General features: G+C 34.6%; 1 protein-coding gene across 1 annotated transcript in view; it reads left to right on the top strand.

Annotated features, from left to right (window-relative positions):
* LOC106874321 (uncharacterized) overlaps window positions 1-27,942 on the top strand; it is a 456,333-nt gene that overhangs the window by 137,170 nt on the left and 291,221 nt on the right. The window contains exon 10 of the mRNA XM_089338627.1: window positions 1-27. This exon is cut by the window's left edge and continues 39 nt beyond it. Within this exon, the coding sequence (XP_089194753.1) occupies window positions 1-27 (27 nt within the window). The remainder of the gene's footprint in view (window positions 28-27,942) is intronic.

Genomic DNA, 27,942 nt, shown 5'->3' with positions numbered 1-27,942 from the left:
TGTCTCAAGGTCTTAAGGAAAAAAGATGTAAGTAAGAAATAACTTGCACATGAATTAAAGTATGCAATTTTGAGCATATGTTATTGTAGCATGGCATATTGTAATGTCCTGATTGTGAAATCACATCAGAGATTTTCAAGCTTGTGCAAAAGATTTCTTCATGTCTTTAAATAGCAACTTAATTTTAAAAGCATTGTGTGTGTGTGTGTGTGTGTGTGTGTGTGTGTGTGTGTGTGTGTTTGCATACAAATGCACACATTTGAGATATTTGTAGACACATCTTCACCCATGCAAAGAAGTGTTATGTATATTGTCACACTAAATTACTGATCACTATCACTGTCCTGCCTGCATCTTGATTTGTTATTTTCCTGCACATTTTGTTGAAACATAGTGATTAACTACATTATTAATGAGTCATTTATATTATAAGTACACATTTTACTCTCTGTTACATGTAAAAGCTGATATGTATATATATGTATGTATTTCACATACACACACGTGTGTGTGTGTGTGTGTGTGTGTGTGTGAAATATGAAAAAAACTACTTAAGTTAATACTGTACATGAGTAGCATGAAATATTAGCATATTAAAAAATCAATGGTTGGTGTTAATTACTCAGCCACATTCTGCATGAAAACAATAGGTGAATTAGTGTTAGCATATATACTGTAGTCAGCATAAAAAATCTATTTACAAATACTTATATGGTGAAATAAAAAAAATAAAGTTCAATGACATATATTAATTATTCTGAAAACTACAGGAGTCAATTTCAAATGTATTTTGGTTCTGTTAAACATCCTCAGTAAATTATAGACTCCAACCTAGTCTCTTTAAAAATAAACTTTTTTCACATGTACAATATGTTATATCTGTTTAAAGTTTCTTCACTGAAAACATCCAGTAGGACTGAAACATACCTAAATTTCTCACTTGTACATATCCCAGTGATCAAAATAATACAAGTCATTGCACTATGTCTTTTTTTCACCAGATAAGTAATTCTAATTAGACTTTTCATGCTCAACGCATTGAATGTATTAACACTAACTTATCTATTAAATATTATATTTTTAACTATGTACCATCCTTCCATTTTGTTTTTACAATTCTGTTGCATATTATCAGGTCAGGAATGTAGGAATGCGCCATTGCAGCGCATTACTGTATCCATCATTCGTCAGTATTTGCTTGGGTCATTCCAGGAAGCCCCCTGAGCAGTGTCCCAGTCAGTCTCCACAAGATACTTTCTCATCCACTGTGAACATGTAACATGTGATCAACCATTATGAGCTGTCACCCCAGTCAGACCTCCTCCGAGAATAGAACACAGTATGAAGGATCTAACTTGGAAAATAGAGCAACATGATCAAACAGTGTGAGCTGATGTTTCTATATACAAGTAACAGGATGCATCCCAGTTTCTGAGTATAGCCATTGGTTGGATACCAGACCCAGCCAATGAAACCCTTAATCCTGTGAAGCAACCTAATACTAAATGAGTTCAGGTGACTCCTATGGGTTCTGAACAGTGACCAAGTCTTTTAACTGTAGAGTAAGACAAGGAGACTTGAAGACCTAAACCTTTGTCCTCCTATTCAGATATCAATAGCACCAAATGACCTTGTCTAGTGAGTGCTTAATTACACCATATGTCCAAGTCTTTTTAACACCTTGGGCTCATGGTTAAGGCTGCTATGGATCAATTAGTGTACATTTATTATGAGCAGCACACATCATCAGATCTCAATGGACATCTAAATTTAATAAGAGAAGACACTAAACAAAATATCCCATGGTAATTAAGTACTGAATTACTTAGCTTCATTCTAAAGATTTAATTTAAGTACTTTGTTAAATATAACAAACAAAAAGTGTTTGAAGTGGTGCTTCAGCATAACTTACCAGACAATACCTACAATCTAAAGGGCCCACACAAAAAGATTAATTCCATGCTGCAGATGAGCTATTAAAAGTTGAAAGTTTTGATGTTATATCTCTATTATGATGAAGAGAGTGATGTGCAGTCATATATCTGGGAAGTTTGGAAGGGCTGGTACCAAACTTTAGCACTGTAAACTATACAAATTCTGAAACTGAGTGCCATTGCATTGTTCCAAAAGTCTACTTTCTGTGACAGCCTGGGTTTCAATGGGTTTTAGCTCCTCAAAACATAAAACATACTAGAGTATGTCTCAACACTTGCCAAAAAGTATCTGGACATCCTTCTGTATACCATCTCTGACAAGCCTAAATCATAACAAGAGACATAAATAAGGGTATCAATATTAAATCAATCAAATACTTAGAGCATGATTGAAATAGGCATCATGATATTGTTCCACCATGTTCACAGACAAATGTTATTAATGAATAAACTCCTTCCCAATGCAACATAACACTGTTGCTAACACAATATACAGCACAATCTGAAAAGAATGACTACTCTGGGATAAATATAGAGAACCTCTCCTTGCTATTGAATACTTACATAAGTATCAATTCTCTTTAAACATAACAGGCTGGATATAGTTTTTTGGGACAGACAAGAAAAAGTATGTACCATTATAAAGATAGTTACCCTGCTGATGAGAATATTTCTTTGAAAATCAAAGAGGAAAAGGATAATTACAGACAACTGCTTCAAAACTTTCAGCTTTCATACCTACATTATAAATTGATATACCAATAATAATTGGTGAACTTGGTTTTGTGAGTAATTGTCAAATGACATTCTGGAAAAGCTGGGGTTCACAGAAAACCAGCTAAAACATCCATTACAAAATACATGGAACAGTAAAAATATACAAAACTTTTCTCGGATTCAAAATGTTATTTTATTTTTTTTGTTATTTATATTCCAATGATGAAGCTTTGTATCTTTGTTAGAAACCAGTTCCATTTTTACACAGAGACTGTTAATAAAAAGAGAAGTGAGCACATATGCATACATACAGTACTACTACCAACATTTGGAGTATCGGACTGGACATTTGATGAGATACACAAAGTAGTAAAGGTAGAAGGTCAGTTCAAACAGGCTTTGAGTGTCGTATTGTATCATTCCGAAAACACTTGCTGAATAGTGAGAAAAGAAAGGAGTACATTCCGTGCATACTCAAAAGTGAAAGTAACAACATCTTCAGAGTTGGAGAAGAACTACTGTGCAGGTACTCTGAGAATAAAACTGTCTCATGCAACCCAAAAAAGGCTGGAATGGCCTACCTAAACTGAAGCTTGGAAGAGAAGCAACTACTATACCAACAAAAAGCAAAGCATAGGTACATACCTTCTAAGCTAGAATGCAACAACAGCATTTACAGGAAGCCTAAACTCTTGTGGAAATGTGGTAGAAACATTACATCCCACATAGAAGGAACAGGAGATAGCTTCTAAATACCTGATAAACAAGAGGGACAAGGATATCAGCAAACCGTCAAGTTGTAATAAAAGATGTCAGCTCTGCTATACAAGTGCAGAAGATATCACCCACATCATCAGCAGCTTCCCCAAAATGTCTGTGAGATACAACCTGCTTTGAAGCATGATATAGTTGTGAAGACTATTTACAATGCTATCTGCAGAAAGGATTGCTCTGATGTATACATCAAAGGCATGTCAGAACCAGCTTGTATGAAGTGGTATCAAAAAGTTCCCAGACTAGTTCTGTAGCACACTAACAGATAGCAGCACACAGTTGTGTGTGCAGTGAGGGTTAACAGTGACCTTCATGAGGCAGTGTACTGAGCAACATTGGTGTGTTTACTTTGCGAGTTGTGAAATTTGTGTTCTTGTAATCATGGTTATGCTGTAGTCTGCAGATTTTGTCATGGACAGGAACACAGAGCCAACATAAAATTTTGTATTAAACTTGGGAAGAATGCTACAGAGACATTGAGCATGCTTCGGCAAGCTTATGGTGACAAAGCAGTTTTGTGTGGCATGGGTGTTTGAAAAGTGGAATAATGTCTTCGGAAGACAATGATCAATCTGGAAGACCTGCCACAAGCATCACCCCCAAAATGTGGTATAATGCATTGAGAATTCATCCCCAGTGCCAGAACATCAATCAAGAGTTCTACTGCAATGTTTTGAAGTGTTTGAGGGAGGCCATTCAGCAAAAGTGACCGGATCTGCAGAGCGTGAAGAATTGGATTCTTCACCAAGCTCTCTTCAGTTGTGAGTTTCTTGCCAAAAACAACATGGTATCACTTCTGCATCAGCCCAATTTGCCAGATTTAGCACCTGCAGACTTCCATCTCTTCCCCAAGATGAAAATGCAGCTCAAAGGTTACCGTTTTAACACCATTGTCAAGATCCAGAGCAAATCGCAGAAGTTCCTTGTCTCGCTTACAGAAAACAACTTGCAAGCCAGATCCCAAAAGTGGCAGGAATGCTGGGACCAGTGTATTGCTGCACAAAGTGACTATTTCAAAGGAGGTGATGTTAAACTTAGGTAAATAAGATATTTTTTATTAAACATAGCTAGTCCAGGAACCTTTTGATAGCACCTCATATTCACACTTTTGAAAACAAGGGGTACTGATGGAGCACTCCAATAAAAACAGCAATTCAGTGCAAACATAACAGACTTTATATTAGCCTGTGGGACAAGGAACAAAAGTCCAACATTGTTGTTGAGGTCAGCTGCCCAGCTGATGTGAATGTACCAGGAAAATGTCCAGGAAAAAGAGAACATTTATGGTGAATTAACGTAGAACTTGTACCCTGACAAAAACCTAGAAATACTAGGCTTTTTGAAGAAAGAGCAAAAGAAACTGACATCAGTTTTCTAAATCCAATCAATCAGTGACACAGTGAAGATTTGTGAGACATTCAAAGATTCTCCAATATAAAATTATTATGTGAATAGATGTACACACCTTTGTATGTGCATCAAGAGCTCAATCAACACACCAACTCAGCCACATATTTACAAACACCAGGAACTCTCTTAACTCAGAAAGTCTTCTCACTTTGTTAGCAACTGGCTTGAACTCTATTAAGAACAACTTAAATAAAACTCTAAGAAAACATACATATATTCATAAGGCTAGGTGTGTGTGTGTGTGTGTGTGTGCATATATGTGTGTGTATATATATATATATATATATATATATATATATATATATATGCATGTATATATATATATGCATTTATATATATATATATATATATATATATATATATATATATTTATATATAAGTCAGTAAATAGTGCTGTTGTGTTAACCGCACATGGAGAAATGATAGGAAAATGAAAAATAATAATAAGGCAGAATGCTAAATTGAAAGCATATTTTAATATACATTTCTAACCGGCTTTCATTGAATGGCAAATTTTCAAGAAGAGGGAGAATGAAAATGTTTTTTCAAAAAAGTAAAAAATGAAAAAAATAATATATGAAAAAAATAATATATAAAAAAATAAATATACCAATACATTATATTGTCTTTGAGCTTTTAAAGTTCAATGGTAATCCAGTTAGATAATGGTTGGAAAAATAAGGATGCAGGAAAATTGAGAGTTGGAGTCCATCTAAAAAGATTTGTCTCCCCTTACACACACTTCCTGTTTTGACACCACACTTCCTGCTTAACACATAAACTTTTAGCTCCTTTTCTCTTTTTCTTAAACTTAGCATTTCAATTTAGCATTCTGCCTTATTATTATTTTTCATTTTCCTATTTATATATATATATGTGTGTGTGTGTGTGTGTGTGTGTAAGGGAGAGTTTTAACAGATAAACCTCCATTTTTTAACATATCACCAATTTTGTTACCTGCAATTGTTTCCATACCTAACTCATTCAAATACAAATTAATAAATTAAAGTTGCATTTTGAAAATAGTGAGCTAAATAGTTCATCAGGGTGAGAATTAGAATTAGACATAAAAGGAATCACATCATGTCAATACTCGTATATATATATATATATATGTGTGTGTGTGTGTGTGTGTGTGTGCATGTGCATGTTGATTTTTTTTCTTAAATAATGCTACAGACATGATTTATATTGACCACAGATTTATAGAGAAAAAGAAAAACATTGGTTGTGGTTGCAAATTTAAAGATAACATTCCACATAATAATGTTTGCGAACAGAAAAATGTAGAATCATAGGTACCACATAAAATTTTGCGAAGAGAAGAAACGCCAACTGCGAAAACACCTTTAGAAACAAAAATAAATCAACCAGCACCCGTCTAAGCATATTTATTTGGGAATTAAAGGACAAAAGTAAGGAGTTTAACCTAAAGTGAGAAATAATTAGCCGTGCTAGATACTATAAAATAGCTGATACCTGTTGTAATCTATGTATTGCTGAAATCTTCTAAATTTTAAAATCTACTTGCAGGCATTTTAACAGTAAGTATGAAAAAGGTTTATCCACATTCATACAAATATGTATTTAAAAACTATTAATAAAAATAAAATAAAATAACAAGTAGATTAAAATATAAATTGGATAATTTAATAGGTATGAATACGTATTATTATGTATAATTAAAATAAAATTGTATTAAAAAGTCGAAAATATATAAAATAATTAAGATATATTTGGATAATAATAATATATTGACTTTCAAAATTTGTCTAATGATAAAAATATTTCACATAAACACATAAAAAATAAAAACAAAAGCATATACACAAGTAAGTTTTTTTTTTAAATATTAGCATGCACACATGCAAATAAATTTAACATGCACATGCGCACAAATAGATAAGAACAAAAGACATATATACATATATAACGGTTTTTTAAAAATATTAACATGCGAATGCACACATATATATACAAATATTGACATATTGAGTCTGTTGATGATCACCAGATCAATTATGATGTGATTCCTTTTGTGTTTAATTCTCACCCTAATGAAGTATTTAACTCACTATGTTCAAAACACAACTTTAATATTTATTAATTTGTAATTGAATGATTTATGTATGGAAACAATTGTAGGTAACAGAGAATTAATGATATGTTGAGAAATTGATGTTTGACTGTTAAAACTCTCAATTTTCTTCTTATATACTATATTGAAGTATACCCATATATATCGAAGTGAAACAATCATTGAACTCCATAATATACTTAATTGGCGCTTATTATTAAACAATAAACACCAACACTATTAAGTAATACTGAACTCCTGAATATTTCATCGATACATAAAATTAAACCAGTGAAGCTTGGATGTTAACATCCCTTTTTAAGAGGGATCTGTATCCTCAAAAAATATATATATATATATATACTAGCTGAAATACCTGGAGTTGCCTGAGTTAATGACTCAGAGAATAAACAGTAACATCGCATTTCAAAATAATAAAATGAAATTTCAGGCTAAGAACACTTTGTAAACCTTTTTAATTTTTCTTCTTTCAAGAATATAGTTTGATATCCATATTCCAAACATATGCAAGTTCAATTCTGTAAAAATTTGTACACAAATTTAAATCTCTTGAATCCTTTTTCTATTTCTGTTTAAATTAACCCTTACTTTAACTCAAAATTGTAATCTTCAATGCTAATACAAAACCCTGATGTTAAATGCTAACCCTCAGCTCTTGCCTTAAAACTTAACTCAAGATCCTAATCCTAATTTAATCCCTAAAATCTAAACTACAACACTAACCCTAGTATTAAATCCTAAGCCTAACCCCCAATTGCTCCCCCTAATTTTTGTGTGGAATCACAAACTCCTTTGTTTGAAACACACACTTCTTTTTTATTTGCAGAATTGTAATATCTGATATTTAAAACATAGAAAGTGGAGAAGTATACACACACACACACACACACACACACACACACACACACACACACACACACGCACGCATGCACACACACACACACACACACACACACACACACACACACACACACACACAGAGGTTACCTGGTGTTACTCGGGAGCCAACTGCCATATGGCATTGCTTTGCCCATGCTAAATACATTTTTGCATTTCATTTTCAAGATTCCTATTTTCTGCCCATGTCCTTTCACTTCTTCATTGTGTTATTTGTTCATCTTATTTACTATTTATTCTAAATCTAGAACTTCCTTATAAAGAATATTACATATTTTCCCGGAAGGAGCATATGTAAAAAGATTGTGTGGACTTCCAGCTCTTGTATATGCTACATACAGTTGCCCATGAGAAAAACAATTTTTTTCAAGTTGTAGCGCAGCAACAGGTAACGTTTACTCCTGTGATTTATTTATAGACATAGCAAAGCTGAGTTTCACTGGAAATTGTAGCCTTTTGAATACAAAAAGTATTTCTATGTCAGATGGAATCAAAGGTATTCTCAGTATAAGTGCCTCTACTCCCGTAAAACACCCAGTCAAAATAGTAACCTGAATAATATGAGGCATTAATTTTTCAACTACCAATCTAATACCATTACATAACTGAGGTTGATCAAGGTTCCATAGTAGTATGATGATGGCTCCTACCTTTAAGAGAAGTTGGTGTGGTTCCAAAGAATTTAAGAATTCAACAGGATAAGTGACAGCCTCTGCAGGATCTGGAACTGAATCTATAAATTTGTAAGTCTGTGTATTTCCTGAAATGCAGTCCAATAACTTATTGTTTATGGTGTTGACGGTGATATTTTTTGGCACAAGTGTTGCCCTTTAATGTAAGTACTTATGGTTTTGTTGGTGGTCTTGAAAATTTGGAAAAACAGTGAGATATGAAAATGATCTACTAATTAGAGATATATCTAAACAATTGTTTTCAGCTAGGGATACCCTACCTTCTCCAAGTTCCCATAAATTTTGAGCAAATTCTTCGGACAAAACATTGCCCGAAAGAATGGCTCTCATGTTCATAGTTAGGCTCATTTTTGTTATGTGTCTCCACAAATAGGAGGACCTCAAGCATGCTGTTAACTCATCTGCCTTAGTGCCCTTTGGAATTGCAGGCAAAATCTGCTGAACTCTCCTGAGAGTACAGTGGTAAACCCCCACCTTAATAATTTTGAATTTCTTAAATCTTGCAAGCTTTGATTCAGAGCTTCCAAAGACTTTTTGTTGGCCATCGTACATTCATCCTAAATAATGAGGTCACACTTCTTTAGTATTTGTCCCATCCCAGATGTTTTACAAATATTACAAACTGGTGTCTCAATGCTAGGGCAATTTGAAAGCAATATAAGGCAATTCAAGGGCAATTTGAAAGTAGAGTGAGCTGTTCTTCCTCCTGGGAGTAAAGTAGTAGCAATACCTGAAGAAGCCACAGCCAAAGCTATTTTTTGTCTCTTGTCACACTTTGGCAAGTAAAAGCTTAGTGACAAATGTTTTGCCAGTTCCTACAGGAGCATCAAGAAAAAAAGCCCTCCCATTTGATCAAAAACCTTTTCTAGTATAGTATTGTAGTATACTTTTTGTTCAAGCAACAATTTCAGTTCATTTTCACTAACATATCTTGAGAGATCTTCCATGTTGTGGGAAATTTCATTTAATAGATATGTTGTTAAACTATCAAGTTCAGAACGATTGGTATGAGGAATTCCATGCTCATGCAATTCATTCCCTTTCATAGAAACAACTTTGTCTTCAATGGAAATTAATGCAGCGTTGTAGATTTCGTCATTGTATTCTATTTTTGTGCCAGGACATCGTAATTGAATCTGGTATTTGTAATCTTCTGCAAGATAATTTTTGTATCTTAGCCCTAAAGTACTGTATTTAAGGAGAATGGCAAACATTGTTCTTAAATTGCCTCCTGTGCAAGACACAGAACTCTCTGACATAGCTGCCATCTAATGACTATCATTCTGTAACAAGCCTAACCGAAAAACTGTTTCTCTATTCGAAGCACAAACATAACCATCAACAGTTCAAAGGTTAATAAAAGATGTGGGACCACGAATTTCATGGAGAAGCAAATGTAAGTAAAAACATTCCTGCTGAGTTGGATGTACAGTACAAACTTCCCAGAACATTGTTAAATCAGATATCAGGATAACCATCAACCTCAGTGCTTATTTTTCTGCAATTCCATTGTTTGTTGTTCCATGTACAATATGATAGTAATTGATAGTACAACAGGGTTTTAGTGAAAGAGTCTTTCTGGCAAAGTTTGAAAAATGCTGTTAATGTAGTTTCTCTTGGAGCTAGGGATTGCTGAGCAGCAGTTTCTTTGCCCATTCTCTAAATGAACAGTGAGCTGTTTCACAGGAGGATATCATTCATGGAAAAGGAAACCAAATATTCTTCAAAAAGACTCATTGTTGCAAATATACTGCCCCATTTGGAAGTGGGTCACTTCATCTTGAAATGTCCGTTGAAGGGTCAACATTACAGGAGTGGATGTGTGGTAAGTAGTTTGTTTACCAACCACATGGTTCTGGGTTCAGTCCCACTGCATGGCACCTTGGGCAAGTGTCTTCTACTATAGCCTCAGGCCGACCAAAGCCTTGTGAGTGGATTTAGTAGATGGAAACTGAAAGAAGCCTGTCGTATATGTATATATATATATATATATATATATATATATATATATATATATATATTATTACAAATTTGGTATTTTACCAATAGAACCTCAATTTCAGGACAACCTTATTTACTGGAGTACACATAGAAAATTATATCCAAAATACTAATCTAATAATATAAGCATTTTAAAGCCTACTATAACATACAATAAGAATAAAGTACATTATCTGTTAGCATTAATGCCCTTTATTCTCTTAAGCTTTAGATATACAAGGTTTGATATGATAGTCTATAAATCTAAACTAAAAAAACAAATAAAATCAGTGACAAGCAGAGCCTTCTTTGACATTTTATTTATTAACTTCCATGGTATGGCTAAAGCAGGAAGTTCTCTGTCTGTCTCCGTAACCTCTGGGAGATTTTAGGTATTATTATACTAATGTGTCCATCTGTTCTAATTTAATTAAATTCTATATCTTTGTGCAGCTGAGGATTGCTCTGCATTTTAAATTGATGTCATGATTACATTGTTCAATTAAATGAAGTTGCATGAAACAATCATACTACATTACCTCTGGATATCCTTGTTGCTTATTTTGATTTTAATCAGCTTACTTTGAAATTGTATGGTGCCTGAACTTAAGTATCATATTCACCTGAATCTATATATATATATATATGTGTGTGTGTGTGTGTGTGTGTGTGTGTGTGTATATATACATATACTAGCAGCTAAGCCCGGTTTCACCCGGTCAGAGAACGACGCGAAGAGAGAAATGAAGATATAAAAAAGAGGAAGAAGTGGATACGAAGTGGTGTTTGGGCGACAGATCTTGGTAGAAAAAAAAGAATGTCATGGTGAGTTAGTAAGGAGAGCAAAGCAAGACTGGACTTACGTGGGCTAGCAGGACGGTGAAAAAATTGCGGAGTTGAAATTAAAGCAGTTGAAGTTGCCGTTGTTATCATTGGAGTGACTCTTGGTAGACAACATTCTTCGTCCTTCCCTCGGGTGCACAAATAGAAAGACCATGGGGACAGCCAACGTACAGTTGTGCGTGTGAGAATACTTGCTCTGTCAGATTCAAACCAACTGCTTGCACTGATTGTCCCTGCGCCTTGTTGAATGTCATGGGAAAGCAGAGTTTGATGGGAAATTGCATCTGTTTAAACTTGTAAGTCATATCGGAGTGGGTAAGGGACATGGGAGTTATAAGTATGTCTTAGCCAGCGGCTGATTCATTCAAGATTGTTGCCTACAGAACTCAGGAGCACAATTTTTTGATAATCATCTGCGTACCATTGAACATTATTGGAGCATCTAAATTCCTTAGCAGCATGATTGGCGTGCCAACTTTCAGATGCAGTTCGTGAGCTGGTAGTTCTTCGGGTCCCTCCTTTTGTCAGATTTGTCATGGGCCGGCCGGTCTATCTCAGATACATGGGAAGCTGGATTAAATTTTTCATCAATACAGGGGAGCCGAAATAAATTTTTTCAATGTCCAAGGGAAACCAAATCACGAAAAAGTTTGAGAAATGCTGATCTATAACGATGGTTTTTATTTAGGCACATCGTAAAAGTAGTTATAATGAATTGCTTAATATAAAGAAAAGTATGTTTTTTCAAGCAAATACAGTTAGAAAAAATATTTACCATTTCAAGTCATCACTAAAAACAAAGCTCATCAATTTTTGAATGAAATAATAATTTTATTCTTTTATTCTAAGTTGTAAATTTTGCCCGGGAAATAAAGCAAATAATCACCAAATGCATTGTTAAAAATCTGCAACTCGATAGCAAATATCTCCAAATTGATTAGAAATGCATAAATTTAATAATAACAATGTTTTTGAGATTCTGGTTCGAATGACATGAGTGTTTTTGTTTCACTTTTGACATGTAATACTTAAATAGTGGAGGAGATATGATGTTGCTGTGGGCTGGAAGTATGCAAGAAGTTAAAATGTTTTTTGACTAAAACACAACCGGGACCCTAAGTAAGGCGTGTGTAAAATTTGAATGAAATTGGTTGTGTAGTTCTGGAGTTTTAGGGATTCACACAGACATACATTCTCAATTTTATATATATATATATATATATATATATATATATATATATATATATATATATATGTGTGTGTGTATATGTTTGTGCATCTCTGTTTGTCCCTCCCCACCACCACTATTGTCTGACAACCAATGCTGATGTGTGTTTACGTCTCTGTCACTTAGCGGTTCAGCAAAAGAGACCAATAGAATAAGTATTAGACTTACAAAGAATAAGTCCTGGGGTAAATTTGTTCGGGTTAAGGTGGTGCTCCAGCATGGCCGCAGTCAAATTACTGAAACAAACAAAAAAAAAATTGCAGTATCAGACCCCCTATTAACATATTTACAAATGTACTAAATTGACTGTATAGAATTACAAAATTCAACATTTATGTGAGCATTGAATGTCTTAGACAAAAGAGGGTAGTAAGGCACAATCCATTGATTACCAATTGTATGGTGACCAATTTTTGTTTCAAAGACTCCATCTTGTGGTGCCCTTCTTCTATATGATGGATATTCATCATTACCCATTTGCATTTCTTTAATGAAATTTTTATGATACTGTTTCATACACTTTTTGTCTTTCATGCAAGGTGCAGTTGGGTTGAGGTCACCACATGGGCCATAAACCATGTTCAATTTTACAATTTCATATAGGTCTTTGTCTTTTATGGGGTTTGGAATTTCTGCTGAGATTATGGAATCAATCTCATAAGTTTGAATTTTCTGCAAAAACCAGATTAATATATGCATATGAGGTAGGCCTCTATTTTGCCATTCAGTGGTATACATACAGCAATGTACTGGTCAAAATATGTAAGACTTAGTTATGAAGTCCATCAATTTCAAAACCTTGAGATGAAAAACTCTTGCAATTAGGTCGTACCTGTTGATGTATAACTGTCCTAGAAAAAGTTCATTTTGGATTTTGTTCTATTTGGGATTGCAAGTAAAAGTAATGAAAAGATCAGGGTGCCATAATTTCTCACATAAGTCATGGCATCTTGTGTCCTCTCATGCATATATCTTGGGCCTCCTGTAAAACTAGATGGGAGAATTCAAAGTTATCCAAGCCCTGTCCCAGCAATATCATTATTAATGCCATCTTATATATGCACATATGATTCTGAATGTTCTTTTTGGTGCATTTTTATGTAGCACACCCACTCCGACTCTATTTTGGCATACATATCGATAACATATTGGTGAAAAAGATCTTGGTAATAGAGAAGATGATTAAACAAATTACTTCAAATCATCAATTGATGAACATGATAATCCATACAGGATACAGTTTTTTGGAAGTGATTCCTCCAACTTGTGATATACCAAAGTGGTATCCATCTTTTCTGTTAGCAAAAAGCAAGGGATATTGTAAAGCATCATATGAACAATGAGTTTCATTTATGAACATGATGCTATTGTTGCGATATTTCAAAACAATATCTCATTTACCATGTTGTTCTCCAACCATAATAATAGCCACTTCATTACACTCAGGAACATTGAATCGATGGACATTGGCATCGATGGACATTGGCATCGATGGACATTGGCATCGATGACAACTTGAAAGTCTACAGTTGAAGTATATTCTAAAGCATAGTGAAAGCTTCTCACATAAGAATTCTTTACATGAAACATTTCTTGCAGCTTAAAAGTAAGTTCTAATCTTGTCCCTGGACAATTCTTGTTGTGACACTGTTGCGACCTATAAAATATATTTGTAAAAATTGTGGATCTTTATTCTGTAAAGGCTTAAGTGAGCCAATTCTGTGATAAATTTATCCTTGCACTTTAAAAGTTGGTATAAACCCACTTTCCCTAATAATTTATGCCCCAAATGATGTCATTTGAAAAGCACAATTGTATGCTTGAATATTTTTAAGAAAGTGTTTTGATTCTGAAGTGGTACCCAAAAGAAGATGTTTTATAAGTTCTGGGGGCTCAATTATTGGTAAATGGACTTTACTTTTAGAACATCACAAACCTAATGATTCCTTGTCCCACTTCCTAACACCACACTTTTCATGTTTTACACACAGAGCCTAGGGAGACAATTTTTTCAGATACATAATTACAATTAGGATCATAATTACAATTAGGATCATAATTAAATGCTACACCTTGTCATTGAAATCATCTGTACTTTTTCTGATGATTTTCTCTGGAAAGCTTTCATATTTTTCAGTCATATTCACTCCTTTGTTTTCTATTTATTCTACCTTTTTCTCTCCTTTTTTAGCAATTGTATTTCTTTGTCTTTTTTATTTTCTTCTACTTTTTTATTTCTATCATTTTCCTTCTCTGAAATTTTATTTCCTTATCTTTATCACCTTCTTGTTCTCTTGTCATCTTCTCCTATTCTCTCATTTTTTTGCAACCTAACTTTCCATTGGTTTTTACTTTCTTCTACAATTTTCATAATAATTGTTTGAATTCTTGTTTTTTTTTTGTCTTTTTTTACTGTCTTGTGATATTTTATTTCCTTCTATATTTCTTTCATGCTCATGATTGTTTATGAGAAAGACAGCATCATAGTGACCATTGTCAATTTCACCACTATATAACACTGAAATCTTCCTTTCTATAACTGTTTGACCACAAACGGTGAATAGAGGAAGAATAATTTCATCGTCATTTTTGTGATGAAACTGAATTGCAACATTATACAATTCACTAATGGCAGCTAATTCAACATTACTGCCATATGTTCCATCGTGTATGCTTGGTATTCCTGCATTGTACTATTAGGAATAAAAGAATGAAAATACTTCCAATTATTGCATATGTATTGTACAGACTCTTCCTAAAGAGTTTGGTAATTTCTGTTGTTTTTGAGCAAGAGTGACACAGTTCTGAACATACAGTTACCATCACCCATGACTTTATTAAAGAAATGAATAAATGAATTAATGTAATTGTTGAATGTTTTTCAAAACATTCAGTAAGGGACTTCACCTTCTGTTTAAACTTTAGATGGTTATGTGAACAGAACGTGATGGAAAATTACAATAACAAAAGAGATAAGATACTAGATGATAGCAATTTCCCCTTTAGAAATCTATCTTTCTATCTTTGTGATAGATGAATGAGTGATTATAATTTTGTAAATAAAAGAAAAGTGAATTGACTCCAAGTATTTAGCAGATGATAACTTCTTTATTGTCTATTCATAGATAATTTTGGTTTAAACATTGTCAAATACTTGTGTATAGATTTGTGAGTGTGTGTATGTGTGTGTGTGTTCCACAGACAGACAGACAGACAGACAGAGAGAAAGAGATGAGCAAGAGAGGACAGATTGAAAACGCACATGTGTATCTCTGAATGACAGCTGTACTAATATTACTATCCCTGCCACTCCATATTTGCTGCTTACACAACTCTGTGCTCCCCTTCCCTGATATCAGTCACACTCTCTATGCCACTATGTTTCCCCTCACACTATTGTTCTTGTACCTTTCTCATTTTATCAAATGGTAGCCCAACCTACCACTTCGATTTTATAAGTTATAAGATATATATATATAAACTATCAATCCTCATCACAACGATAGAAACACAATCCTCTATCTTAAAAGAAATAGAAAAACAATCAACAGATGGAAAACTCATCAACGAACATATAAACAATGAAATGAAGAATCTCACGGAAATCATACCAACAATTATAAAGTCTACCAAAGAAAATCTACCACAACCTCCGTGGATATCAGAAATAAATGAAAGAAATCTGGAAAATGAAGCCCACCGAAAAAGAAAAGAAATTTGGCAGACATGGAAGAAATTTCTCAATATAAGAAAACAAAACTTCTGGAAAGCATATAAATGCGAAAAATATGCCGAAACACACTCAGAATGGATTTCCTTAACGGCACCCATACTTCCTCGGAAGTACGTAATTAAAGAAATTAGAGGAGAACCAGAGGAAGAAACAAAACTCCGATGGGATCTCGCATTAACAAAATTCAGGACCGACATTTCTATCACCCTGTCTAAACAATCCCGTTATAAAACCAAATATGAAGCAATCGACAGTCTTATTGAAGAAGAAATATCAAAACTAGCAACTGGCAATGTAGAAGAAAAAATGCGCGAACTATGGATCAAAGATATCTCCAGAGAAGAGAACAAATCACGCAAATTATGGCAGCAGAAACAACTATTCCTGGATAAATATTCTACCAACTACGGTAAAGAATTTAGAACCCAGAGAAATAACAGTAAAAAAGAACAATCTCACCAAGGTAACAAAAACCAGAGCATGAGGCAACATCAACGCCCATCCCACCAGGAATCAAAGAGGAACTACGGTAAGAACTCTTCCCCTTTTGTACGCAAACACCCTAATCTACACATTATAAACAAAAAACATGAACAAAATAAATATTTCTCTGATCAGACCTTTAGACGTAGGAACACCAGATCATTTTCAAAACCTCAACAAAGATTACCTACAAAAAACGGGGAAAAAAAACCGGCCTAGAACCAGAAACAATACCAGACCATCCTCTCAGATCACTAAAACCAATACTTACAAATTGAAAAAGAAGATATTTAATTCTGAAAATAGGAAGGCAAACATAACAACACCAGGTAAAATAACACAACGAAAACACAAACTTCAAATCAACACCAACAAAAATAGTAACCATAAACAGAAAAAAATTCATTTTTTAATGTCAGGACAACAAACACCGGAGAAAGAAACACTCCAAGAAGTAACATACCCAAAACAATTGGACACATAGACCCTAAGATAATTAATCTTTCCAGAAGAGATCTTGATAATGATGAAACCCAACTTCTGTTAAAAGACCTGAAATTTACACCTTCACCAACAGTCAACCACCATGAACTAAAGGAAGATATCCAGAAATTCTGTCGCAAATTACGACTTGTCGAATTCTTCACCACCAATATTAATAATAAAAATAATAATGAAACCGAAGATTCTTTAGTGAGGAATAAATCAAATTTCACCCCACCAAAAGGCAGAAATATCTACCTGGACCAATATATTGACACCCTATCAAACTTCCCCCTAAAACAAAATACCAAAATTAGGCCGAACATTAACAAATCAGAGATATCTGCACTTAAACGCATACAAAATGATGAAACAATAATAATTAAACAAGCAGATAAAGGGGGTGCAATCGTTATCATGGATGTGGAATACTACAAGGATTTAGTTGAGGAACAACTAAATGACACAACCTTCTATTGTGAAATACCCTCGAACATAGACCACCACATCATGAAGAAGATCAACCACTTAGTTTCTAAACACTACAACTCACTCACTGACAATGAAAGAGACTACATCACCAACTTCGAACCAAAACCCAGTAACTTTTACGGCTTACCCAAAATACATAAGTCAGAAGATATTCAAGTAAAGGAACAAGGAAGTGAATACATAAAAGTGCTACATCCAAAAGATTTAAAACTTAGACCAATTATAGCTGGCCCAGTATGCCCTACTCACCGTCTAAGCAATTTCATCGACATTCTTTTGAAGCCACTTTGTACATACATACCCAGTTTCATTCGGGATGACATCGACTTTTTATCCCATCTTCCCAAAACCACTGAAACAAATTCAATCCTACTGAGCTTCGATGTAGTAAGCCTATACACAAATATCCCACATGATTTAGGAATAAAGGCGGTTGAATACTGGGTAAACAAACACAGAGAAGCAATTCCCAACAGGTACACGGTGACATTTATACTAGAATCAGTGAGACTTATCCTGGAAAATAATACGTTCTTCTTCAATGGTAAGAACTATATCCAAATTAAAGGCACGGCTATGGGGACGAGGTTTGCCCCCGTTTATGCGAATTCGGTGATGGGTTACTTGGAACAAAAACTCTACCAGGAAATAGAGGAGAGATATAACACCGAATTTAGGAAGCTTATAGAAAAAGCATGGAAGAGATACCTGGACGATTGCTTCATAATCTGGACCAAACCTCAAAGCATTGTGGAAGAATTTAACACCCTCCTGAACAACCTACACCCATCCATCCAATTCACAAAGGAGATGAACAGTAGCAAATTACCATTTCTAGATATAATGGTAATTAAAAAGAACACCGCCATTACCACAGATATATATTACAAACACACAGACACACACCAATACTTGAACTTTAAATCGTGCCATCCACCCCATACAAAACGCAACATACCGTACTGCCTAGCCAGGAGAATATGTACTATTGTAGAGGATATAGAGACCAGAAATCACCGCCTGATGGAACTGAAAGAATTTCTGGTGAAGCAAAAATACCCATCACGACTCATAGAAAATGGTATTCAGCGGGCTTCGAAAATACCCATACAACAACTGAGGACACCACAAAGAAAAGACAAACAGGAAAAGATCATTCCATTTATAGTGACACAAAATCCATGCCACCAGAACATCTTTAATATCGCCAAAGCGAACTTACCGATCCTTGCACAAAGTAAGGAATTGAGAAATATCATTACAGATCAAAATATAACTCTCAGTAAGAGACAACCTAAAAACTTGAAAAAACTATTAACAAAGGCAAGGTTTGACCTCAGCAACAAAAATCAAACATTCACTGTATCCAAATGCAATGATAGCCGATGCGGCACATGCCGATCAATCCATACCGGCCCATATATGAACACAAAAACAGGGAAAATATTCACCAATGCGAACATGAACTGCAAAAGTAGAAATCTAATCTACTGCATCAAATGCCCTAATTGTGAAGAATTGTACATTGGCCAGACAGGTAATGCACTATCGGAACGCTCACGGGTACATCGACAACAGATTAAAAACCCAGAAGTCCACCAAATACCACTGAGTAACCATCTAGCAACATGTGGTCATCAAACTTTTATTATATTTCCATTCCATAAACTTTACAACCGGAATGAAATTGAAAGAAAATGCAAAGAAAAGGACTTTATTAAGAAATTCAAACCCACTCTTAACAAACAATGATTAAATCCATCTTACTTGGGGTTTAAAAATCTTATCCCTGTAACCAAAACACAAAAAATCTCTCAGATATCATCATTTCTATAAATAGATTTGGCATCATTTCTAAGAACAGCCAAACACCTACTGGGGTTTAAAAATCTTATCCCTACAACCCACACAAAACAATAAATTAAAATATCATCATTTCTAAAAATAGATTTAACATCAATTCTAAAAATAGCCAAACACCTACTGCTGCCATCCAAAGGAATTGGTATAAAAGACAGAAAACCAGCCAACTTATTACAATCTGTTAAAGTCTGTCATACCGGCCATGACGAAGGGAAATAGCCCTGAAACTCGAGTCGCCTTTATATATATATATTTATATTTATATATTTATATATTTGATCCTTTATATTGAACACTCAATATTTCATCTACATTCAATACTTTCTTTCATGGTGCCATCCATTTTTATTTTATTTTATTTTATATTGTATATTGTATATCATATTATATATTGTATATTCCATATTCTATACCCCACATTAGTTCTGCAGGAATATAAATAAAACATAAAAAACAGACAGTGTTGGAACTCTTTTAAGCAAAATAATATATTCCTCTATACACAATCATACCAAAAAACCCACCTTTTTCGTATTTATTTTTACTCGCATATATATATATATATATATATATATATATATATATATATATATATATATATATATATATATATATATATGCATGTATATATGAAGGTAGACAAAACACAAACCCCTTTAGGTAGATGGCCCTGCTCGATCTGTAGAAAAGGCGTAGGTAGAAACTCTATAAGATGTATCCAATGCAAGCTATGGACACATAAGAGGTGCAGCAATATCAAAGGAAGGTTCACTAGCAAGATAGTTTTTGTATGTGGCAGATGTTCAGGAGCAATAAACACTGAAAATGTGCAGAAAACAACTTTGGCCACATTCCAGGGAGAAAAACTAGACTTAGTTGATAGCTTCCGCTATCTAGGTGACCAAGTTAGTAGTGGGGGAGGGTGCACTGAAAGTGTAGCTGCTAGAATAAGAATAGCCTGGGCAAAGTTCAGAGAGCTCTTACCTCTGCTGGTGACAAGGGGCCTCTCACTCAAAGTAAAAGGCAGATTGTATGATACATGTGTACGAACAGCCATGCTACATGGCAGTGAAACACGGGCCATGACTGCTGAGAACATGTGTAGGCTCGCAAGGAATGAAGCCAGTATGCTCCGATGGATGTGTAATGTCAATGTGCATACTAGACAGAGTGTAAGTATCTTGAGAGAAAAGTTGAACCTAAGAAGCCTTAGTTGTGGTGTGCAAGAGAGATGATTGCAGTGGTATGGTCATGTGGCGAGAATGGATGAGGATAGCTGTGTGAAAAAGTGCCACACCCTAGCAGTTGAGAGAACCTATGGAAGAGGTAGGCCAAGGAAGACCTGGGATGAAGTGGTGAAGCACAACCTTCAAACATTGGGCCTCACCGAGGCGATGACTTCTGGCCGAGACCTTTGGAAATATAATGTGCATGAGAAGACCTGGTAAGCCAAGTGAGACCTAAATCCAAGGCCTCTGCCAGGGGTGTAGCCAGTCCATTTATGCATACCTTCCTTCATTGGACACTAAACTCCGCTTGCGAAGACCTGTTGAAGCAAGTGAAATTGAAATCGAATTAAATTTGATGACTGGCACCGTGCCAACGTCGTCTCTTTCATTGGACACGAAACTCGGCTTGTGAAGACCTGTTTGGGCAAGTAAAAGTGAAATCGTGATGGCACCTATGTCCAGCGTCGCCTTCCTGGCACTTGTGCCAGTGGCACATGTAAAGACATAAAAGCAAAATCGTTGCCAGTGCCGCTGGACTGGCTCCTGTGCAGGTGGCAGGTAAAATACACCATTTTGAGAGTGGCCGTTGCAAGTACCTCCTGACTGGCCTTCGTGCTGGTGGCACATAAAAGCACCCACTACACTCTCGGAGTGGTTGGCGTTAGGAAGAGCATCCATCTGTAGAAACTCTGCCAAATCAGATTGGAGCCTGGTGTAGCCATCTGGTTCACCAGACCTCAGTCAAATCGTCCAACCCATGCTAGCATGGAAAGCGGACATTAAATGATGATGATGATGATGATGATAATGATGTATATCCTAAATTGATCCTTGGATCCTACTTTTACAAATACAAGGTCTGATCAATAGGTATTCAGACTATTGCCATAGGAACAAAGCTAAAGCATACAGAGTGAAGCCGCTTGGCACAGATTGACCTTAACTTCTGCTGTGCATGCATGCTAAGTTTTAATGTTCTAGCTCACTGCTGCTGTTTACAGCAGTGCTTGGAAGGAAGGTATATAGCTTGTGATCATCGCATTGACCATGACAGAGAAAGTTATCATGGTGATACCTGCTCAGAGGCCTATGCAAAGTTGCAGAAAGTGAATGGAGAGGAATGTAGGAGCCGCACACAAGTGCACAAGTGGTTCAAACATTTCCAAGATAGCCAAAAAAACGTTGATATTGACGAACATTCTGGAAGACCTGCAACTGAGAAAAATATCGCAGATGTGCATGCAGCTGTGAGGGGAATTCATCGAATCACAGTCCTTGAGTTGTCAGAGGATGTGCAGATTAGTTACAGTTCAGATCAGTTCATTATCATTGAAGATTTGGGTATGAGACGTATGTCTACCAAATTTGTGCCAAAACTGCAAGACACTTGGGTTTCAGTTGTAGAAGATCTCTTTGATTGTGTTGAGAACGATGAAAACTTTTCGAAAACTTTGTGTAGGCCTCTGAGCAGGTATCGCCAAGCTTTTCGCAAAATTTGATGTAGATTTTCTGCTCAACTTTCTCTGTCATTGTCAATTCGATGATCACATGCTACATACCTTTCTTCCAAGCACTTCTGTAAACAGCAGAAGTGAGCTAGAACATTAAAACTTAGTGGACATGCACAGCAGAGATCAAGGTTAGTTTGTGCCAAGCGGTTTTAGTTTCCTTACTATAGTAACAGTTTGGCTACTTATTGATTATACCACGTATGTATGTGTGTGTATATATATATATATATATATATATATATAAAATATTAGTTAAAGAATAAAAAGACTGGGTTAACGACTCAACATCTCACACTCCCTCAATGAACATATATAAGAAATACAGCATAATCTGTCAAACATAAGGAATAAGGAGAAATAACGCAAGAAAAATAATGCAATAAAAATATATCATATAGTATAAAATTTTTATACACGAATATATTGTTTCAACCGATAACATGAAACTGAAAAAAACTAAGTTAAATAAAATTAGAGGTGGCCAATGTAAATTATGTAATTGTAGAGCCCCTGACCCTCTATTATGTCCTTTGGGAGGGCTCTGTTTATGTACAAATGTGATATATAAGTGCACCGTCAGGGATAAGAACAAACTAGATAGGTTCTATATAGGAAGTACGAAGAACTTTAAGGCTAGATATAGAGCGCATATGAGTTCGTTTTCATTGGAAAAATACAGTAACTCTACCACACTCGCCTCTTATCTACATGACCTCAAGAAGAAGATAAAGTACTCTCTTGAATGATCTATTATAGTGAGGGCCCCATACTTTAAGACAAATATTAGCAAATGTTCTTTATGTATTAGGGAATTCCTTGTGATTCTCAGGTTTTTTGAACCAAAAACCCTGAATAAGTTCACTGAGGTAGTCCCTTTCTGCAACCATAAGTTTTCCTCCACCTTCCTGAAATTGTATAGAGATAAAAATAAGTTTAAAAGTAATAAATAATAACAAGTGTAATAGTTTACGTTAGGGTGAATTGAAACCTTGTAGATTGGTTTTGATACTGCAGCTTGTTTGGCTATTCTAAAACGGCACCTTTTTTTTTTTTTTTTTTTTTTTGAATCCTCCAATTATTTACATAGGCTGGTCCATTTTGTTTATATATATTTGCTCTTTATAGAAATCATTTTCTCTTTTTTCCCTTGTGCATGTCTTGACTTTGTACGTGTGTTTACCCTGATGAGGGGGTCATCACCAATTTACACTCTATTGTGTTTTGAAATACAGTGGTGTACCTCCGAAATGGCCATAGGTATTGTATGAAATTCGTGAAATTGTTTTTACTGATCGATACCTGTGGTGTGCTGTAACTGTTTTTGACTCATGTGTGGTGAACGGAATTGAACTTTGCCTGCTGATACCTGCTGGGTGCCTGTTGTTTGCTCTTGTGTGTGCCGGATTGGTGCAAACTTGCCTTTTTGGTGTCTACTGGTTTTGAGGTGTGAAATGTGCCCGAGGGAGTTGAAGAACTTTGAACTTTTAATTCTAAGTGGTGTTAAATCACTTCTGTCCTTGTTTTTTCAACCGATAGACTACTTTATGGTACCTCATTTCTTCATGTCATTTTATTTTACTATATCGACTTATATTATATTATATATTTGAAATTTTTACTCCTTCCGTATTAATTTTTATTCGTATTAATTTTAACTTTTTTAACTTCTATGAAATGATATTCACGTGTATTGCTTTATACCTTTAACTTAATTTTTTTCTGTTCCATGTTATCGGTTGAAACAATATATTCGTGTATAAAAATTTTATACTATATGATATATTTTTATTTATTTATTATTTCTTCTTGCGTTATTTTTCTTGCGTTAGTCTTAAAACAAGTTCATGACTAATTAAACTAGTAATCAATTATCATGTTTCTATATCGGATGTCCTTGTTAATTCCTACTATTCTTTTTCTTTTTTTTTGCCCCTTAAACCTTAATAAACCCATTATTATAAACTATATAAATCCTATACTAATTCTTTTTTACATTATAAAAATAAAGCTTACCTTTTATGTGTCTTCAAAATAGTATTATTATATATATCAGCTTAAATTTTAAAATCATTTTAAAAATAATTCAAAATAGTTTCCTGAGCCCAATATATATAATATTCTTAGACTTTACACTTTATCTATTGACATTACTTCAGGATTTTTGTATAAACTAATTACATTACATTTTTATTATTAACAATTTTATTATTAACATACTTCTTATTATTGAAATATTATTTAAACTAATATTGATATCTATAAATTCCCCATACTTATTATATGTAAAACAATACTGATGCTTTATTCAGACTAAAGAAAAAGCCCTGTTGACCTAAATGCTTAAGGTTTAATTCCTCAACATTATGATAGCAGTAGAAAAACCCCAACCTATAATAGTGTTGCCACTCTGACCAGAGAAACCTTTATAACCATATCCATGTATAATGCTTACACCTTTCCTTTCCTTAGAAGTGATTGCCCCTTATACTATAACTACTAGATAAGAGACAATAAAATCAGAGACAGTTAGAATTCTGCCTAGAACTAATTACTAGCCTTATAGCCTTGGCTATGTCAAGATGGATTTTTATGTATTCTTCTTCCCACTTGGATTTTAAATGTTGCCACAATTATAATATGTCTATTCTACTGTAACTTTCTACATTTTTGTGCAACTGAAGATTGCTCTACATATTGCATTTAATGTAATGCTCGCATTACTTAAATAAATGGAGTAGCATGAAACGTGCGTACTGCAATCATCTTTAAAATCCGTGCTGCTTATTTTGATTTTTTGATCACCTCGCTTTTAGAATGGTTTTTGGATAATACCATACTATATTCTGGTGCCTAAACATAAGTACCATATTCAATTTTGAATCTAAATCTAAATCTTTAGATAGATAGATAGATAGATGTATAAAGTAATAATAATAATCCTTGGATGAAATTTATAAATATTTTAGTGCATTGTAATGCATTAAATGTTTATAAATTCCATCTCGGTATTATTATTAGTATATTTATCCTACATTTTATCGTCACAGTTTGGTGCAACCCCCCCAAAATGGGAAACATTTTGAATATACATATAAAAGCTCCTATTCTATTATGCCAGCTACAGCCTAATGATATTAACTGGTACCACTACTTGATATCATTAGGCTGTAGCCGGCATAATAGAATAGGAGCTTTTATATGCATATTCAAAATGTTTCCCATACACACACACACACACACACACACACACACACACACACACATGGTGCGTAAGATATTTGTGGACAGATTTTTGTTTATAAAAAAACTGATATATGATAATAGATAACAACTTTATTTATCAAAAACTGCTATGAGAATAAAAATAAATCTTCTTTTCTATAATGTTATTCAATAAAGCCACAACTGCTTCTATATGAGATCTAAATCATCTACATACTCAAATCAAGTGGTCCTGGTTCATTTTGGACATTATTCTGACTATGGCAGCTTTCAAAGAATCTTTGGTGCTCCACATGTAATAGTCCAATGAATTGAGATCTGGGGATTTAGAAGGCCAAATGTTAGGGGTTATGTGATCATGAAAATTTTCAGCCATCCATTCCTGTGTTACTAGAGCCATGTATGATAGTGCAGAGTCTTACTGAAACATATATGGCCTTCCATTGCATACACTGTCTATCCAGGGCGTAACAATTATTTCCAGGACCTCAATGTAGGTGGCAGAGTTAATTTTGAGGCCTTGTGGAAAGAAGTAAGGAGGCATCACATGTTCTTCATTGCTGACAATCCCTAAGACCCTGACAGTTGCAGGAAATTTTGTATGCATAACACTTGTGACATCAGAAGGATCTGCACATAACCATCTGTCATTTCTTCTGTTAACTTTTTGATCTTGGTCAAAGTTTTTCTCGTTTAAGAACAACCACATCAGATCTTCTACTGGATTTTTCAGTTTGTTTAAGAGCCTTTTAGATCTGATGTAGTGATTTTTTTTCTTCTGCTTTTACTGACAAATTGACCTTTCCTCATCATAGAAGACTTATATCTGGTGTCTTTGTGGACAACATTTCTGACTGTTCCTTCTGATACATGGAGATATTTTGCAATTGACCTCATGAACTTTCTGTGAGTGTAATCGATGGTCTGTTGAACTTGTTGGATAAATTCAGGTGCTCTGATGATTTCAGAGCATTTAGAATGCCTTTTATGCTTTGATACTGGTGATATATTTCCATCTTCAGTCTCTAGCTCCTTACAAACTTTGTAGATGAAAGATCTGGCAACTTTAAAAAAATCGAGATATTTCTAAATCTCTCTGCTCAGCCTTTATAACGACAATAACAGCAAGCGTCTTCATTTCCTGAGTAAGCTGAGGGTCTGCCATTATTATTTTCTGAAACAAAGATTATACAGAGTTAGGAAAAAATGCAGCAATAACCCCCAAAAGTTGTATCCTCAAATACCTTACACACCCTGTATATTCCATGCAAGTGTAGAGAAATGTAAAAATTATGATGTATGTATGTATATTTATGCATGCATATATCTATGTATATATGCATATTATGTATGTACATGCATGCACATACATATGATTGAGGGATATCACTGCATGATCAGATCATTTTCTTTTGTCACTGATGTCACTGACGATCAGGTCATTTTGTTTTGACTTAAGTATAAGTACATATACTTATGGCTGCATGCACGTGTATGCACTTATTACATTCTAAATTTGAGTTTTTTGTACATTTTCACAAAGCCTGCATTTGTAATTTTCTAATTAGCCATTTCCTCTTTGATTTTGTAAAGCCTAGCTTTCAAGATGGGCATTGAGGATTTACTTATTTATCCAAGTGTCCCAGTGATTATCACAATTATTCTAAAGCTTTTGTTGAGGTTAAATAACTGCAGATTTCTCATTTATTCAGAATACGATACAATTTCTGTTCCTGTGTCCTAGATAATTATGCCTGGTCTGTTATACTTGCATTTACTTAGACCAGAATATTCTTCCAGTATTCTTTCATCAGTGTGACTTTTTATTTTGTTCCTCAAGTTAGTCCTTCCTAAAGATTGCATTGTACTATACCTAAAAAGTAGGCTTAAACATCATGTCTCAGAAACAGATGTTACCATGGTGACATTTTCAGACAGATGCTTATAAGGTGGTTATATCCTCAACATTAATTCCACATAATTTGCATTGGTTGTCACATCTAGATGGCTTACCTGTATCCCTATTACTTTTGTGTGTCTGTATTTCATTTGTTATTTCTTGTTCCTATACGGTAATACTATATTCTTCAGTCACCGTTATTGTTGTAATCATCATTTGATGGCTGTTTTCCATGTTGGCATGGGCTAGACAGGGAGCTGGTGAGTCCAAGGACCACATTAAGCTTTACTGTCTGCTTTGGCAGGGTTTCTATAATTGGAGGCTCTTCGTAATGTCAACCACTTTACAGAGTATACTGGATGCTTTTTTATGAGGCACCAGCACTGACTAGGTCATCAAGTAACTTGCAAGATAAAGACCTCTCAACTGAGAGGAAGAGTAGTATTGAGGGAG

Source organism: Octopus bimaculoides, chromosome 2, assembly GCF_046866305.1.
Source record: "Octopus bimaculoides isolate indiv1 chromosome 2, ASM4686630v1, whole genome shotgun sequence".
NCBI classification, from domain to species: Eukaryota; Metazoa; Mollusca; class Cephalopoda; order Octopoda; family Octopodidae; genus Octopus; species Octopus bimaculoides.
The sequence above is the reverse complement of the archived record's forward strand: the minus strand, read 5'-3'. Positions and strand labels throughout refer to the sequence as shown.